This window comes from Melanerpes formicivorus, unplaced genomic scaffold, assembly GCF_026170545.1.
Source record: "Melanerpes formicivorus ecotype bairdi unplaced genomic scaffold, bMelFor1.0.p_v2 SCAF_4, whole genome shotgun sequence".
Lineage (NCBI taxonomy): Eukaryota > Metazoa > Chordata > Aves > Piciformes > Picidae > Melanerpes > Melanerpes formicivorus.
The window spans coordinates 30,459,184-30,477,820 of record NW_027142356.1 but is presented as its reverse complement, the minus strand read 5'-3'; the positions used below and the strand labels follow the sequence as shown (position 1 = coordinate 30,477,820).

General features: G+C 51.2%; 1 protein-coding gene across 4 annotated transcripts in view; it reads right to left on the bottom strand.

Annotated features, from left to right (window-relative positions):
• The window catches only part of STIM2 (stromal interaction molecule 2), an 85,874-nt gene extending 76,856 nt beyond the window's left edge, over nt 1–9,018 (bottom strand). For 3 of the 4 annotated variants that reach the window (XM_068137537.1, XM_068137538.1, XM_068137539.1), the window contains exon 1: nt 8,754–9,018. In XM_068137537.1, coding sequence (XP_067993638.1) covers nt 8,754–8,952 — 199 coding nt within the window. In that variant the 5' untranslated portion in view covers nt 8,953–9,018. The remainder of the gene's footprint in view (nt 1–8,753) is intronic. The other variant, XM_068137536.1, reaches the window with a different exon arrangement.
• Nucleotides 9,019–18,637: the final 9,619 nt, after the last annotated feature.

Genomic DNA, 18,637 nt, shown 5'->3' with positions numbered 1-18,637 from the left:
CACAGTCAGCTGATGAAAAGCAGCATAACCATTCCTTTATCTGTGTAACACTATTGCGTGTGCTGAATGATCACAGACACCTAACCCCCTGCTGCCTTCTGAACCACAAAGCAAGAAGCAGCATTCATTCCTACCACGCCTTCAGGGATGGGACCTTTCCCATTTTAAGGGGAAAATACAGAGCTTAGAAATCCAATTTGTTACTCCACTGTCTGAAACTCTCTCCCACAAGGTTGGCTTTCAAACACGGCTTCAAATGGTTTCAGATAAGCTTCCGGTTACTGCTCACCCCAGCTTTAGAAGCCGAGCACAGGACAAATTCTTACACATGAGCAATAACCACAAAGCACACAAACCCCCAAACGTTGAGCATTGCATTTTTCACTGCAGACAGCAGAAGAGGGCTGCTAACAGCTGCTAAAAGCCTCATAATGCAGAAGGTAGGAAGCAGAAAGCACTGCTCAGAGGAAAAGGATCAAAGCTATTGCTGCGTTCCTACAAATCCTGAGCTACTGCACAAGTCTCTCACAACCCAGGCACACTCAGCACCCATCCCAGTGCTGCTCATGCTTTTGTACACAAGTTATGTGTTCTCTCTGACCCCTGCATCCAGGAGCCCCCAGAGAAGCAGGATTAGTGCATGACGTCTGGGGAGAGGACATTTGCTCCTGATGAACACACAAACCCTCACTATAAAGCATTAAGACCGAGGTCAGTGGCTCCTGTTAACTCAAACTCTGACGACCCAGCAGAGCCAACAGCTCCGCTCCAACCAGCACTGTGACTCAAACTCTCGGCTCCTTGGACTACAGCATGAGCTTCCATGTCCAGATTGCAATGAAAACTCTGGAGAACTTTCCATTATACAGGCTTGAGGGTTTCTCCAACAGGGCCTTGAGGAATGCTGTGCTTTGGGGATGAGAAAGAAAAGGGACAGGGTCCAGGGGGCAAAAAACAAGAGGGGAAAAGGAAAGGAGGAAAAAGGAAAAAAGGAAAGGAGGGGAGGGGGGAAAAAAGGAAAGGAAAGGAGGGGAGGGGGGAAAAAAGGAAAGGAAAGGAGGGGAGGGGGGAAAAAAGGAAAGGAAAGGAGGGGAGGGGGGAAAAAGGAAAGGAAAGGAGGGGAGGGAAAAAAAAGGAAAGGAAAGGAGGGGAGGGAAAAAAAAGGAAAGGAAAGGAGGGGAGGGAAAAAAAAGGAAAGGAAAGGAGGGGAGGGAAAAAAAAGGAAAGGAAAGGAGGGGAGGGAAAAAAAAGGAAAGGAAAGGAGGGGAGGGAAAAAAAAGGAAAGGAAAGGAAAGGAGGGAAAAAAAAGGAAAGGAAAGGAAAGGAGGGGAGGGAAAAAAAAGGAAAGGAAAGGAAAGGAGGGGAGGGAAAAAAAAGGAAAGGAAAGGAAAGGAAAGGAGGGGAGGGAAAAAAAAGGAAAGGAAAGGAAAGGAGGGGAGGGAAAAAAAAGGAAAGGAAAGGAAAGGAGGGGAGGGAAAAAAAAGGAAAGGAAAGGAAAGGAGGGGAGGGAAAAAAAAGGAAAGGAAAGGAAAGGAGGGGAGGGAAAAAAAAGGAAAGGAAAGGAAAGGAGGGGAGGGAAAAAAAAGGAAAGGAAAGGAGGGGAGGGAAAAAAAAGGAAAGGAAAGGAGGGGAGGGAAAAAAAAGGAAAGGAAAGGAGGGGAGGGAAAAAAAAGGAAAGGAAAGGAGGGGAGGGGGGAAAAAAGGAAAGGAAAGGAGGGGAGGGGGGAAAAAAGGAAAGGAAAGGAGGGGAGGGGGGAAAAAAGGAAAGGAAAGGAGGGGAGGGGGGAAAAAAGGAAAGGAAAGGAGGGGAGGGGGGAAAAAAGGAAAGGAAAGGAGGGGAGGGGGGAAAAAAGGAAAGGAAAGGAGGGGAGGGAACAATAGGAAAGAGGGGAAAAGGATAAAGCATGAAGGTGGGGAAGGAAAGGAGGGAGAGAAAAAGGAACAGGGTGAGGGACCAAAACACAGCGCAACCCCACCAAACCAAACCAAGAATGTTAGAAACTGTCTTCAGTTCTGTCTGGGGTTGGAGTAGATGACCTTCAGAGGTCCCTTCCACCCCAGTGCACTCATGGTAGGTGTGAAGCGCTCGCAGGCAGGCAGCAGAGCAATGCCAGCGGGTAGCACCCAGGCACTCACCACTTTGTGCCGAGTCCAGATTTTACCCGCACCGCACCGTTTGATTCCCCCCGCCCGGCAGCTACCCGAGGAGTTTCCATGGCAACGGGAGAGCCTCGGTGGTATCCAAGGGCAGCACAGCCCCAACTTATGTAATGACTTGCACACGCCTTGCTCTGTGTTTGGTTCGGGGTAAAGCCAGAGGTGTACTCCCAGCACATGCCGTGTGTGATCATGATAACCATCTCGAGTTGCTGCATTTCAAAAGGCTTTTCACTTTCACAGGTAGGATGGAACAGACTCATTCCAGTGAAGCCTTCCCCTCTATCAGGGCTCCTGCAGTCAGTTGGAGCCAACTCTGATGTAAAATCAGATGCTTCTGAGTTTTTGCATTAAAGATTACCAAGAAAGAAAGAAAACTAGACCAGTTGTCCCAGCTTTCCCAGTGCATTGCAGCTCTTTGCAGTGCGCTTCCCTCCCCGGTGCTGACTGAAAGCAGGTATTGAACACAAAATGGACACTAAAGCTGACAGCACATGAGCTAAACATTCATTTAAAGGGAGATCAAATCCTCTGCTTCATAGAATCACACAGAATGGTGTGGGCTGGAAATGACCTTAAAGATCATCTCATTCCAAATCCCCTGCCATGGGCAGAGGCACCTTTCACTAGACCAGCTTGCTCAAGGTCCCATCCAGTGTGGCCTTGAACACCCCCAGGAAGGGGATATCCACAACCTCCCTGTAAAATACTTCATAAACACGTTCAAAAAGGAAGCTGCATTCTTAGGTGTTTTTCACGGTGATGGTATCATCATGGAGAATCTTATCAAGATCTGTCACTGGGTCCAGTCCTCCTCTGCCACAGAAAAGGCAGCTCAGCCCAGCTGTGACAGATCAGCATCGCTGAGGCTGGTTAGAAGCAAATGAGTCATGCCCAAGTTGCGTGGGAGCAGCTATCTGGTAGGAGGCCCCAGAACAGCAGAGCTGTCTTCAGGAAGCTTAGAGCTGAAGGGACAGCAAAAACCTGCTGATGGAGGGATGAGACCGAGCCAAAAACATGCTGGGGGGGGCGGCGCTGGGAGGGTTTTAGAAAGGGTCTGCTACAGACTCCTACTGCAAGGCAAGAAAACCAAAACTCAGCTAAATACCCTGGCTAGTCCCCAGCAGTGAGAGCAGGAACATGTCCAGGAGATGTGAAGCTGATGGTCAAGGGAAAAAGCTCAGGGAACACCAGCAGCAGCACTGAAGAGTTACAATGGCAAAAATACTCAGCTATGGGCAGGCCAATTTACAAGAGCTTGACTTCTTATCTCTGAGTGGGGTTCAGTGCCACTTGACTACATAAAGGCCAAGATTTCTCCTGACTGGTGATTGGGGTTTTAGTGTTTGTTCCAAACTCCTCCACCAATGCAGATAACTCCAGCTGCACCTAGCAGTTATGGTGATTCACCAACTGCCAACTGAGCTACCAAAGCCTCTTTGCTGGGTTTCTCCTACTCTTCATTACTAAAAGAACACATTAAAAAACTTTAACACCTAATGAAACTGAGAACAGAACCAATTAGATTTCAGGGATGAATGACTGGAATGAGATGCTATCATAAAGTGACAGCTTGAAGTCAACATCATTTAGTGGAGAAGAGACTTGGAATTTGTCTTCCCGAGGGGAGAGGGGAGAGGGGAGAGGGGAGAGGGGAGAGGGGAGAGGGGAGAGGGGAGAGGGGAGAGGGGAGAGGGGAGAGGGGAGAGGGGAGAGGGGAGAGGGGAGAGGGGAGAGGGGAGAGGGGAGAGGAGCAGGCCTGCAATGTTGAGTTTTCATCACTAGAGAAACCTGTCAGCCACAAAGAGCAGTCTGCAGGGAAGCAGCACAAGTCTCATAGCTCACAAATTTTTAGGACTTGTGCAAAACAACCCTGCAAAGACCATTTTGCTGCCTGACTAAATCCCTGCCCTCTGCATTAATCCAACACAAAGTCTCTCACACACACAAGAATCAGCTTCCCAATGCATTATTCCAGCCCAGAAAGCTCCCTTCTGTAGTCTCACACTCACCTTTCTGATGCCATCCTATGGAATGCTATGCTTGCCCCACAAGTGCTGGCCCCACACCAGCACTGCCCCATCCTCTGGAGCTAGTCCTTCAAACACATGTTTTCCAGAAATCCTAGAATCAGAACTGTCAGGGTTGGAAAGGACCTCAAGGATCATCCAGTTCCAACCTCCCTACCATGGGCAGGGACACCTCACACTACATCAAGTTGTATCCAGCCTGGCCTTAAAAGCCTCCAGGGATGAGGCTTCCACCACCTCCCTGGAAAACCTCTGCCAGTGTCTTACCACCCTCATGGTGAAAAACTTCTTCCTAACATCCAATCTGAATCTACCCATATCCAGTTTTGCTCCATTCCCCCTAGTCCTGTCACTACCTGACACCCTAAAAAGTCCCTCCCCAGCTTTCTTGTAGCCCCCTTCGGACACTGGAAGGCCACAATTAGGTCCCCTCAGAGCCTTCTCTTCTGCAGACTGAACAGCCCCAACTCCCTCAGTCTGTCCTCACAGGAGAGGTGCTCCAGCCCTCTGATCATCCTCGTGGCCCTTCTCTGGACACATTCCATCACATCCAGATCCTTCCTGTAATAGGAACTCCAGAAGTGGATGCAGTACTCCAGGTGGGGTCTCACCAGAGCAGAGTAGAGGGGGAGAATCACCTCCCTCGAGCTGCTGGCTATGAATAAACCTTTATTTAGAATAAACCAAACCAGGTTGGAAGAGACTTTCAAGATCATCGCGTCCAACCCATCCACCAATGCTTCTCTTGAAGCAGCCCAGGATCCTTACTTCAAAACTGCCCAAGTCTGAACAACCTGAACAGCTCAGTGTTAAAATGACTGAGGAGTTCCTGAATAGAAACTTGATTAAAACCAAAAACCAAAAAAAAGGGGAGGGAAAGCATGTATCTGAGCGACTGTCAGGAAAAGGTTAATTCTGGTGCCCATCGTTTCCCCATCAAGCACAAGCAGCCCTGCAGTTAAAAACCGGCTGCTTCCAAATTCTAAGCCATTATTTGAGAGAAACCTCTTTGGCAGAGAGAGAGAGAGGTCCTGTGCCTCACCTCAAAGGCAGTCAAATTAATCCGCCACCATGGATTAAATTTAGACCCTCGAACAAGCAAAGAATCCGCCAATTATGTGGAATTAAAAAGCAACTTAATTAAAAGTCAATAAACTGACTGTGAGAAGCCAGTGTTATCTCCAGGCTCAGAACAGAGGGTTCCTCAAAGCTTCATACCAAATTAAGCAGCGAGCAAGTGGAGCCAGAAAGAACAGAGAACAGCCCCCATGGTGTCCCAGACAGAAGAACACAGCTGTGTTGGTCTAATTGTCCTGTCTGTGACCAAATACCTTCAGCAGTGTTCAGATGACCTCTGTTACCTTCTTACAATCACAGAATTGTTTGGTTAGGGGAAAACCTCTAAGAGGTTTTGAGGTCCCTTCCAGCCCCTAACATTCTGTGACTCCGTGACTGTTAAGTCCAATCAACAACCCAACACCACCACAGCCATCAAACCACGTCCCAGAGTGCCATGTCCACACATTTCTTGGACACCTCCAGGGATGGGGACTCCACCACCTCCCTGGGCATCCTTCTCCAACCCAACAAAAACCTCCAAGGCCAGAAACTTCCTGAACAATCCCCGTAACTTCCCTGTGACAGGTAAAACTTTCCAGCCCATATTTAACATAGCTCTCGCCCACCACACTTGACTTCCTCTTCACCTACATCTTAACCACAGATAAATGGAAAAAGTTTTGAAAGAGAGAGAAATCATCGTGGTTCTGTGAGTAGTTTCTGACATGCATTCCTCTCCCACAGCCTCTCCCACTTCCAAAATGAAACAAAACTTCAATACTTTTGGTGCTTCAGCCCCAGGCTCTGAGCCTCCTGGCCCACACTGCCACCTTCTCTCCATGCTTTTTGGCCTGTGGAATGCTCAGGGTGGACACAAAAGTGCAACCAAACCAGAAAACAAATCACTGCCTTCTGTAATTCCAGATGCATCAGCACACTCCAGGTGAGCGCCCACCTTTGCCAGCTGCACAAAGATGCTTGTTCAGCTCAGCTTGTGACTCTGCTGCCTGTGCACCGTTTGATACTCAGCAGCTTTGTGTCTTCTGGGTTGTGACTCTCAAACCTATCCAACTGACTGAATCCAGAACTTGTTCTGCTCTTCTCCAGAGGAGCACTGGAATCCCCCCCTCACCCTATGCCACAGCTGCCAGTTTCAACTTTGAAGGAATGACAGATACCAGAACTGCAATCACCCCCTGGACATGGCAGCGGGTTTCCTCCCAACCTTCAGGAGATATTCTAGCTTTGCCAAGAGGAAATCTGAACTTCTCAGGAGGGCAGTTACTAGACAGGGAAAGGGCTTCTGTAACCAACTGAAACAATGCATTCATCAAGCAAATGAACACCTCCTACTAGACCAGGTTTCTCAAGGCCCCAGCCAACCTGGCTCTGAACACCTCCAGCCTTGGAGCCTTCACAGCTTCTGTAGGCAACCTGTTCCAGTGCCTCACCACCCTCACAGGGAAGAATTTCCTCATGGCTCATCTCAATCCAGCTTCTTCCAGTTTGAGCCATGCAGCCCAACAGATCCACTTACAACACACCAAAGTTCTCAAATAAATATATTTCCTCACCAGATCCACTGCTGGGAGGGGGAAGTGACACCCCTACAGCTCACAGGCATCTTAGCACTTGTACAGTCCATAAAATACACCAGAACTGACTTTTTTCCCTGTAGCCTACAAGGTGAGGGCAGCATCAGCACCATACCCAGCCAGAACCATCTAGAGCCACCTCCAGCCAGATGAATTCTGTTCTGACAAACAAAAGGTTGTTCCAGAGCAGGATTTCTACAGCCCCCCAGGAGAGCTGGCGGCTACAGACATTCCAGTTGCTGTAGCTTACACAGCACAATGCAGGTTCCAGGAGTGCTGCATCCTCAAAGCATCCCCAAATCATACAGCCTGCATCTCCACTTCACAGCCATGGCAAGAAGTGTCATTAATTACAATCAAAACTCACAGGTTTTAAAGGTGGTGTGGAAAAGCAGCCCCTGTGTTATTCCAGCCCTGGAGGTTCAGTCATTTCAGCTTGGGATCTCAATCACAGACTCTTACAACTGTTTGGGTTGGAAAAGCTGAGACCATCGAGTCCAACCATCTGATTTTTGCTCTGACAGGGGATCTCCAGCTTCATTAAGATCACAGAATCTTAGAATCATAGAATTGTTTGGGTTGGAAAAGACCTTTAAGAACATCGAGTCCAACCTTCAACCCAACACCACCACGGCCATTAAACTATGTCCCAAAGTGCCATGTCCACGCATTCCTTGAACACCTCCAGGAACAGGCGCTCCACCACCTACCTGGGCAGCCTGTTCCAACGGCTGACCACTCTTGCAGGGAAGAAAACGCTTCTAATACCCAACCTAAGCCTCGCCGGCACAATTTCAGGCCATTTCCTCTCGTCTGACTGATGCGCACTGCTGTGATCAGAAGGGGAATGGTTTTTCTCTTCTTCCTTCCCACTCTGCCTCCTTCCACTGACAGCTTTCTGAGCAGCCCATCATGAGACACCACAAACTTCTGCTTCTGAGTATCTTCACAGCACACAAACCCCCTGTTCCTCAGAGAACCCTCTAAGGCCCAAAGCTTCCCACTGCTCATTGCACAGCAGATGCAGAACACATATAAACAAGCCATAAAATCATACTAGCATGGAATTGTTGAGCTTGGAAAAAACCTCTAAGATCATTTAAGTCCTGTAACTCTGCCAAGGCTGCGACTAAACCATGTCCCTCAGCGCAGCATCTCTGTCTCTCCTAAACCCCTCCAGGAGCCGTCAGAGCTGCTGAAAATGAGATTATTTTGCATGTTTTGGTGCAGCTGCAGTTTGCAGCCGCAGGCACCCCCGCGCCTGCCCTCGGCACAAGGGTAGGGACAATTCTGTAACACAGGCGACGGCAACACTCTCCCCCGTACCCTGGAGACCCCCGCGATGGGCACCTGGGTGACTGCTGTACCTGGCTGCGCTACAACGGCACCGGGAGCGTGCCGGGGGGACGCAGCACCTTACCCACGTCGGGGCCGCCGCAGCCCCGGGCCCGCCGGATAGCGCCCGGCTCCTGCTCGGGAACAGCCCCGGTGCCACCGGGAGGACGCCCGGCTCCTTCCCGGGAATGGCTCTGCAGGTGCGGGACCGCTGCAGCCGCGGTCCCGCCGGGAGAGCGCCCAGCTCCTGTCCAGGCACAGCCCCCGGTCGCACCCGGTAGAGCTCCGCAGGCAGCTGCAGACAGAGGCGGAAGCGGCGGCCCCGGTTCCCCGCAGCATCGCCGTTCACCGGCAGCCTACGGACATCCTGTACGGGCTCCGTGCCGGGAGGAGCCGCGGCCCAGCCGACCCCGCCGGGGCGGTACCGCAGCGCCGCCGCCGCAGCAGGACCCCCGCCGCCCGGCCCTCCGCAGAGCCGCACCGAGCCGGCCCCGAGCCCCTGCAGGAAAGCGCCCGTCCGCCCGCCGCCGCCGCCGCGATGCCTCCCGCGCCCCGCCGTGATGCGCGGAGCCGTTACCTGCCACGGCCGCCGGGTCCCCCGCAGAGGCAGAGGGGGCGACGCCTCCCCGCGTTCCCCGTCGGGCTCCGCCGCCGTCCGCAGGCTCCAACTCGCATCCCCCGCCGGCGGCGGCGGGCAGCAGCAGCCCCAGCAGCAGCAGGCAGGTGAGCGCCGGGGCCGCCCCGGGCCGCCCGCTAGACACTCGGATCCCGCTCATCGGTGCGGCTGCTGCGGCGGAGCGAAACGAGGCGAGGCCGAGAAAGAAGGAAGGGGCTGGAGCTCCGGCAACACCGACCCGCCCCGGCGCCGGCTACACGCCGCCTCCCGCCGCTTCCGCTGAGCCGCCGGGCGCCGCGTCACCGGCCATGACGTCATCGCGCCGGGGTGGCACCGGGCGGGGCGGAGGGAGCGGCTGCGGCCCGGGGAGGTCCGGCTAGGTAAAGGGAGCATGGGGGAGTCTCAGCCCTCCCCATAGCCCCCGGCCGCTGTCCTTGCCCAGCCCTCGCAGCCATTCGCTGTGGTGCTCCAGCAGCCTCCAGCCAGCCCCTGCCCAGCAGTGAAACCTGGGCTGGGTTTGCCCAAGTCCATGGGAGTGAAACCCGGTTCTGGTGTGAGGTGCCCGATGGAAGTGGCACAGCCTGTGAAAGCCACATTCAGTCCCACATCTCAGACACACCGCGGGTGAGGAGATGCTGGTGGTGGTGAGAGCCACACAAACCTTAGAGTCACCATGGACCACCGCAGTGCCCGGGGAACTGCCCCTTCCTACTCTGGGACCATGCAGAGGAAACAGCAGCACATCGTGGGGTGCTGCCGGCTGCCTCTACAGGCCAGCGCCAGCCAGGGAGCGCATGGGGGCGCTGCTGGGGGACCAGAAAACGCAGCAGGAGGTCGTCTCTGCCTGCCCATGGAGGTGGTGGAGTCCCCATCCCTGGAGGTGTTGAAGAAACACGTGGACATGGCACTTTGGGACACAGTTTAATAGCCATGGCGGGGTGGGGGTGACAGCTGGACTTGATGACCTTAGAGGTCTTCTCCAACCAAAACAATTCCACAATTCCTGTTGCTAAACACAACAGCCTTTGAAGCCCATCAGTGTCTGCAGAGCTCTGGTGGAAAGACATAATGCAAGGCTTGCATCTCATGCAGGCCTGAGCAGCAGTGTGTGCCTGGAGGGAGGGCAACTGGAGCAGGGGAAATGCCCCAAAGGTAGAAACCAGCTGCTGAGTTAATGGATTGTAGTTAGTTTTAAAGTAGAGCAATTCATCAAGGGTGCATGAAGAAGGCAAGTTTCCTGGAGGGGTGTGAGGAACAGAGAGGCTGGGGTCAGGATATGGACTGCATGAGGAATGCCACCCCTCAGGGCAGCTGTGAGCTGGGACACTGGCAGAACTTCAGTAGGAAATGCTCATTAAAATCTCCCTTGGAGAGTCGGGTCATTGTCACATCTGGCTTGCAACTCCAGGGCCCCAGCTGAGGAAGCCTGGAATGGAGAATTTCCAGGCAGTCCTTGTGTGCTGGGGTTCGGAGAGGTCACTGCTTCTCAGGGCACCTCAGCAGGTCACAGGTGAGGAACGTTAAATAGCAGCTGTGTTTAGAGCAGAGTGGTTCACACTGCTCCATCTCATCACAGAAGGCAGCTGTGGTGGTAGGGCTGTACTGGCCTTTCCCAGTCAGCCTCTTGGCCTTCACCATCCCAAAACTAGCTCACAGAAAGATTTGCTTCATGCATTTCCTGAGACCTTGGCTGGAGATGGCTCTGCTGGAGGGTCCAGCCCCTTGATTTGATGACAGATGGGACCTTTGCTTACTGCCAGAGCTGTTCACAGATGCTCAGAGAAGCACAATGGCAGTACCTTCACAAGCATCTCCTGCCCAACCTTAAGGACCTGTAAACATCTAATTTGCTTTAGTGAGTCTGACTGGAGCCTCCAGGCTTAGAGTCTGCTTCTCCAGCCTTTGCCCCAAGGCACAGAGACCTGCCTGCTGGAGGGCTCAGTTTGCTGATAAAGAACAAAGGAAAGAGGGCTTGGAGCATCTCATGCTCTTCCCATTCCCTGACTAGATCACCCAGCCCATACAGCAGCACAGCCCCTGGGTCCCAGGCTTGGTCTGCTCGCAGTTACCAGGATTGGTTTCTCCACCTCTGGGTGCAGACAGCCAGAACATGCTCCAACTGGCGTGCATGGTGGTGAAAGATGCTATCTGGGCACTGGGGTAGCAAAGGGGCACTCCGCAGGAACTCTGCTAATGGCACGCCAATTAGCAGGTCATCAAGATGCCAGCACATCTAGGTGCAGTTCAACCCGCCCCCCAGGGGAACAAAGAAACCCCAGTGACTTGTAGAGGTGGGTCAGGATGGAGGCACTGATCACTATCAGCTGCTCGCAGCTACAAGGAGTCACAGCCAAAACCCGTGGTGGGCAGCTTAAGAACCCAAGAGACATGAGGCAGACTCCATAGCTGGTGTCACTTTGCTCCTGGCTAATTGCAGTGACTGCATGGACAAGGGCTGGTCCCGACTGCCCTGATTCCCTGTGGCTGGGCAGACCTGCTGGCCACACCGCCCCTAGTGCTGCTGAGCATGGCCGTGGCCTGGGAACAAAGCTCAGGGTGTTTCCATTTCTGCTTGAAATGAAGCCACCTTCCTCAGAAGGTCTGGCGCTGGGGTGTGCTGTGTTGCTGATGGTGTTGCAGCAGCACTCCCCACCAGTGACATTGGTCTTTCTGAAGAGGAAAGAGGCCAGGACTGGTCTCAAGGCCTGGAGCTCAGCCCTCTGTGTCGCTTTAGTCACCAGTTCTGCCCAATACCGAGTTGACTCTCCCACTCTTGGTCACATTGCTTGGGTGCACTCAATACAGATAACCGGAGATGCTCTTCCAAGTTCTGTCATCTTCCATTTCCGGCAGCAGCTGTATCACCACCAGCCCTTGTGGTGCACATTGATTTATCTCAACAGGAGGAATAAAAAGATAAGAATGAATCCTCAGAGCTGTTTGATGCCCACAGCTATCTCAAATCCATCCAGCTGGTCAAAAAAAACCCCAACACCCAAAATCAACAACCCTGGAAGCATGCTTGGACAGCAGAATAAAGGAGGTAAAGAGGAAGGAAAGCTGCTAGAGCAGGAAGAAACTCCTAGGTATGTTAAGTGGCCCTGTGGTCCCAGCCCTTAGGGGACTAAGGAAGGATGGGCCAGCACAGCCCAGTGATAACACTGGAAGTGAGGAATGGAAGTTAATCAAACATTCTCCTTCTCTGATGAGTATTGGCCCTTGTGATCCTCTTATCATGGAGCTGGGTATCTCTCAGCTGAGCACATTTCCTGGTGATAGGACAGCATGCTGCTGCAATGACAAAACTTCTTTCCATCAGCTTCACCCCAACGCAGAGCTGCACACAACTCTTGGGGATGCCTCCCAGTTTCCTGGTTTCAGCCAGTGTTGTCCCTGGCACTGCAGGCAATTCTCTCTCTGTAACACTTAAAGTACAAACATAAACCAAAAGCCTTGAAAAAGAGAGAACAGTTCAAGAAATGTTCATGGCAGCCGAGTTTCCTCTTTGCAGGGAACCTTTCCTCAGGGCTTTGAGTTCTTCATGGCACAAAGACACCACCCTAGCTGGAGGACACTGGCCAGGCAGCCTGGGGTTGGGTTTGGTTTATCTCCAGAGCAAACACAGCTCCAGTCTGCTCACACAGGAGCTGGAGGCACAGCCCCATCTCCCCAGACTGAAGGCAAGCCATGTCAGAGTGGGGGAATGAGCTCTTCTGAGCATCACTTTGATTGCTGGAAGCTGCAGGAGCAGCCAAACAGCTTGGCAAGACACTGCTGGAGGAGGAGCAGGGACACTGCCATCTGACTATCACTTGGTATGTCATTGGAGCACAGCAAGGTGATGGGCTGCTGTAAGCTTTGGCAGCTAAAGGGCAGCGAGATTCACACCACATCAGCTGTGGCAATGAACACACCACAAAGCAAGGGGACCAGAAGGATGTTACCAAGGGACAAACTCAGAGATCATGAAATGACTGAGTCCCTCTCCTCATGTGATCTCAGAGCATGCCTCTCTGTACCTTTCATTGTCAGAGCTGGCTGCCACTCGTAAACACAAATACAGCTTCAAAAAGACTTCAAAAAGAGTGTGGGGATTGTGCAGCCCCAGTAAAGCCATCATCAGCCCACTGGAGTTCAGGCTGTCACTGGATGCTGTGCACAACCATGCTTGAGGTTTGGTGAGCAGCAAGGTGACACAACCAACCCACCACTGACAGGCATTTGCTTGCCCTCTTTCAGTTCCAAGCAACATGAGAATCCCACCCCTTCAAGCACAGAAGTGGCAGCTCTGGAGGTGACTCCCTGACCAGGGACTATCAGAGGGAAGGCAGCACAGATAACCTGCTCAGCGTGCACCACTCTCTCTCGAGTCTCAGTGAAGCTCCAACTCCACCCCCACCTCAAGCAGAGACAGGCACTGCTTCCTGCCTTGCACGAAGCAAGGGAGAAACTCAGTCAGGAGGTGACCTGATTTGAGCTCAGGACAAGTGTGCTGACCAGCTGTGGGGAAAGGGAATAAAGTCACCATTTCAGACAGTGTCATCTGGACATGGTCATTCAGCACAAACTCATGGGGGCAGAAGGTCTGGAGATCATCTCCCAGGGCAGTGTCACCATTTTGCAGAGACAGGAAGGGTCTGTCAAAGTGTAAAGCCTCTGATGTCACAGATCACTGCTGGACATACCACACAGCATCAGCTTTGGTCATTTCTTTGCCCAGACCTCACTATTCCCCCTCTGAATGAACCTTCTTCTGTCCCAGCCTCATGTTCTGTCCCAGTCTCATGTCCCAACTCTAGTGCATGCAAGCCAAAGAAGTCATTTGTAGCAGCTACCATCCTGACCCTTCCCTCAGCCAAAGCCTAGTGGGAGGGATGAGTTTTCAGATCAGCAATGGAAATCTATCCCAGCACCTGCCTGACACTGCTCTCTGCAACTTCTGTAAAGTCAAAGAGTTCCAGAAGGTCCTAGACAGCTTCTCTCCAGCTTTGGATGAACACACAGGCTGATATCCAGCCCAAGAAAACGTGCACTCATCATGGTGCCTGCAACTTTCCTGCTTCTGTCTCCTGATCCCCTTCCAGCTGCAAACCTGGGGACATGCAGCAGCCCCCATCTCCACAGGGTTCCTCCAGAGGCTGCACAGCGAGGTGGGATGTTCAAGGGCACAGCCCTGGGCACCAGTTCCTGCACTGACAGGAGGCTCTCTGTGGCTTTCTAAGACTTCAAATTTGTTAGGTCTTTATGGACCTGGGTGGTTGCAAAAGCAAATCATCTGCTGCTTCCATCTTTAACTGGGTATTCAGGTCTGAATGCTGCTGGCCTGCTGTGACCTGACTCTCCACTGCAACACTTGCCTTGTGTCCCTGTCACCACCAGGAATGGGCTGAGAACTGATGTTTAAAGTGTTTCCAGAGTTTCTTCCTAACTGATGAGAATCATCACCCGTCTCAGGGACTGATCAGAGTTTCTTCCCAACTGCTGAGAATCATCAACCATCTCAGGGACTGATCAGAGTGCTGATCAGGAAGGCTCCTGTTTGCTGTAGGCTGTAACTCAAAGAACCCAGACCAGACAAAGCTGTGCTGGATGGTGAACGCTGAAGCAGAGAACAGCTTTGGAACAGAAGCACCTGGTGGCAAAAGGCTGCATTTCAAAATGTATACTAACATTAAGATAACCTTTTTGATATCATATGATTAACAAAACCTATTCAAGCTTTTAAAAGATGAAGAACTGGGAATCAGCATTTCCCTTTTGACATGTTTGAAGTGCTGGATAAATCTGCCCTCCAAAGTCAGCAGAAGAAAGTGTCCTTACTAAAGGCTCAAAGAGCAAATATCCCTCCCTGTGCTGCAGAGACCAGACGCTGCAGCCCAGCACCTTTCTCCACAAGTCCTCTCTTTCAAGTGCCACTTTCCCCAGGGTAGAGGTGCACATCATGAGGCAGAGGTGGGGACAGGCTCTGCTGCCTGGCTACTGGTGGTGCCACTACTGAGAACTCCACTTGTCTGCCAGTTACCTGCAGTGCATTAAGAAGCTACAATTAAATACCCAAATAGGTCTTTGCGTCAAAAACTACAGAGAGAATTTCTTCCTAAGTGCCAAAAGCAGCTGGGACTTCCTCCACAAGCTGTGAGTGTACTGCTTGCCCCCAGTTCAAATGTGATGTGAGCATTACTGAACTGGGATGTGGCTTCAAAGCATTGCTTATGTTTTTGTAACCCAGATGCACTTGAAAATGAGAAAGAAGAGGGAAAACATTGTGACACAAGCCATACTATCATCAAGCAGATTCAGATGATAAATTATTCCAAACAGAAAATTAATTAGCACTGCTTTTTCACAACATGTATTTGTGCTGGTTTACTATTAGAATTGGACTTACTGTGACCCTAACAGATTTTCTGAGAAAAATCAAATCCTAGGATGTGCCATTGATGGATCACACGAGTGTGGAATGAGATGAACTATCAAATACCTCAAACCTGATCTAGTTGAGGATGCCCCTGCTTACTGCAGAGAGGGTTGGACTAGCTGACTTTTGGAGGTCCTCTCCAACCCAGACCACCCTCTGATTCTGTTCTGGGACACTGAGCCATCCCTATGGAGCCACATCACCACATTTGGGTTTGGCTATCAAATCCCACCTTGTCTCTTAGCTACACTGCAGCCTTTTTAGTTGCAAACAAAGCATAGGAATGGGCTGCGTGCTTTGTCTGGCACAAATAGGGAGCTTTAGCCCCTTTGGGAAATATTCCATTGATTTTGGTCATAATCCCAAAAGAAACAATTTGTTCCAACTGCTCAGCCAAGGACAATGTCATTTGGCAGAGCACTGTGGGCCTCGATGAAGCCAGCACTCCAGAGATGACTGTTGGCACGCAGCAGCAGCAGCCCAATACTGAGGACACCGCACTGCTCACTTTGGTAGGTGCAATATTAACTGCCTAATTAAACCCCCCAACTAAATGATCCATTTCCCTGCTGGGTTTTTGACTGTATTTCCCTAAAACCTGAAAGAAGATAACTTGGGTACATTTTTGGCCAAGCCTGCTAACTTTTGTGGTGTTGTGGGTGGTTTTATTCAGTCAGTTTGACATCACAAAACACCTCTCAGCCCACAGCCAGAACCCTGAGATAAGCAGCAAGAAATTGATCTTTACCCATGCCTATGGGATCAATAGGCTGCTTGTATTGATTGCAGACAGGGAAGGACAGCCCAAGGAACACAATTTGGCTAAACTGAGCCTCTGAAGGTTCAGCTGAGCCTGAGAAACTGAGTGCAATTACCAACTCAGCCATAATTCTGCTACCAAAGTCTGGCTGCTACTTAAGCCAGCAAAAATGAAACAGGAGCTTAGGGATTTGGAAGTCAAATGATAGATCACAGAGAGAACAGGTTTGAACTGGCCTCCAAAGGTAAAGAATTACAACTCCCTACAAGAGGAGTATCCAGCTGTGAGATGGACACCAGGCATTTCAGGATTTTAAAAACAGATTTGAAGTGAGGGTTACTGAAGCAGGGGAGATGAAAAATACTGCCTCAGCCAGAACCTGAAACAATATTTTCACTAAAATGAGCAACTGAGTGGAACATGAAACCAACACCTCTTCAGTGTCAGCCCTTCTTGAGAAGGGATTTATGAAAAGATCCCAAAGTCAAACACTAGGTTTGAAGCCTAAGGGTCTGGTTCATTTTCAGTCTTGTTTTTATTGCAATCAGATTCCATTCTTGCCATGTCTCCGCATGTGTCTCCCTGTCCCTCAAAAAAGCCACCTTCAAGACCTGACACAAGGCAGCAGAGGTGCTGCTACAGCTGTCCTAGATGTGTGCAGCACTGAAGCCCTGGGCCAGCCCTGGGACAGGTGGCAGAGCAGCCCCCATGGCTGATAGAGCAGCCAGCACCAGTGGTCCAGCTGAAGGTCAGAGCATAAGGTCCCTTTGTCCAACCACCAGGAAGGTGGAGGTCAGGAAGAGGAGATTAAGCACTCCAGTGAGGAAGGCAGAGGCGTCACAAGGGAGATGAGTAACATGGTGCCAAGGCAGAGGAAGACAGACCACCTTCTGTCATAGCACTGCTTGCCCAAACAAGAGCACAACTGGCTCCACCTCTGCCTCCTTAGAACATTTCCAAACCTACTAAAAATGAAACAAAGGGGGTGGGGGGGAAAAAGCCCTCCTCCTAAATCCCAGTATGGAATGGGCTGGGTTTGAATCATGTGTTTGCAGGGAGCCATGGGAATTAGGGAGTCAGCAGACCGGGAGGGAATCTCCCCTGCTATTTAGTAAATATTTTAATTCCCTCAAAAGCCATGGAAACCACCTAATGCCCTTCCTGAGCCACAGGCCTCGTGCCTGCTTTGTAATGCGATGGTTTCTGAATTCTCCCCAGCCTTGCAGGCCCTGAACACTGCAATGTGCTGCATGTTCAGAGGCAGATGTGCATTGTATGCTGTTATGAAGATTAAACACTGCCTTGTGGCTCCCGAGCACAAGCAGCATCCTGAATGGGAATTTGGGAGAGGAGTCTGCTCACCTCTCAGGGATTTACTCTTCAATCTTCTGTAAATCTCTTTCTCTTTCTGTGCCTCTGCTCCCCATACACAAGCCAGACCATGTTGCTGCATCCTGGGGCACAGCTCTCACATGCATCCTCTTTTACAACCTACATGTTCACAGCAAAGCCTCCAGTTCAAGTTAAAACTACTTCTTGCCAACATTAAGGAAAAGATTATTTTTCTCTGTTATTCTGGATAAGATTCCCCCAGATCCCTTCACTCGGAATGGCAGAGCTGGGAAGCAGTTGGGTTCTTTAAAGAAGCAGTGATCACACTGAGCCCACAGCTTGAGCTTTTTTAAGATCAGCCTGATCAAGTCACCAACAGCCTACAGAAGTCCAGCAGTTTTTTTATTGCATTCTGACAGGGACAGCAGGAATTACAGATCTAAAACTCACAGTACCATCTTAGGTAGTTTTCAGCTGGTTCTTGAGAAGGCTATGGAGGATTCAAGCCTGTTCACTGCAGGGGGTTGGACTCAATCTCTGGAGGTGTCTTCCAAGCCCTAGCATTCTATGATTCTGTGTGACACATGGTGACAATGACACACATGAAAAGTAGACAGAAGTCCAGTGGCAGGAGCAGTGGCTGCATCACTCCTCACACCAAATGTGCTCCCTTTATAACCATTAAGATATGCTCAGGCAAATCAGGCTATCAAGCCCAACTTTGTTACTGAAAAGTCAGTGGGAGAAGCTGGAAGGCCTCAGCCGAAGGCAGGATGGCTGGCAGAGGAGAAGCCAGCATGACAGTGCCATGCCCAGCTCCATCACACACCCACAGAGGCTGGGCTGGAGCTGCTGCATCAGGGAGCCTGGAGAGCTGGCAAAGGGGCAGCTTTGCCCTCCTTGAGAGGCTGTGAGGCACAGCAAAGGCTGCTTGGCAGTATTTTGGCTCGTGCAAGGAGCAGCCCCAGCAAGTCCTGAAGAAGCTGCGCTCAGGCTTCCTCTTCAGGGAAACAACACACAAGGACCCTGGGCAGGAGCTGGAGGGTGGCTGAGAGCTCTGCAGTCTGAGGATGAATGGGGAAGGAGTGGCTGCAACTCTGGGTATGAAAAGGACAACCAGAAGTACCTAAGGTGAGAACTCACTGTGAAGACAGCAGAACGGGTCTGTGATCCTGCCTCTCTCTCAGAAAATGAAACCACTTCCTGCAGGTTGAAGAAGTCTTTTCTCAGCTGCCAGTACTTGAGCTGATAGCCTTTAAGCTGTGAGCTTGAACAAGTCATTTCATATTAAAGGAGAGCTTAGACAACTCCAGCATTAACATCACAGAACTCAGG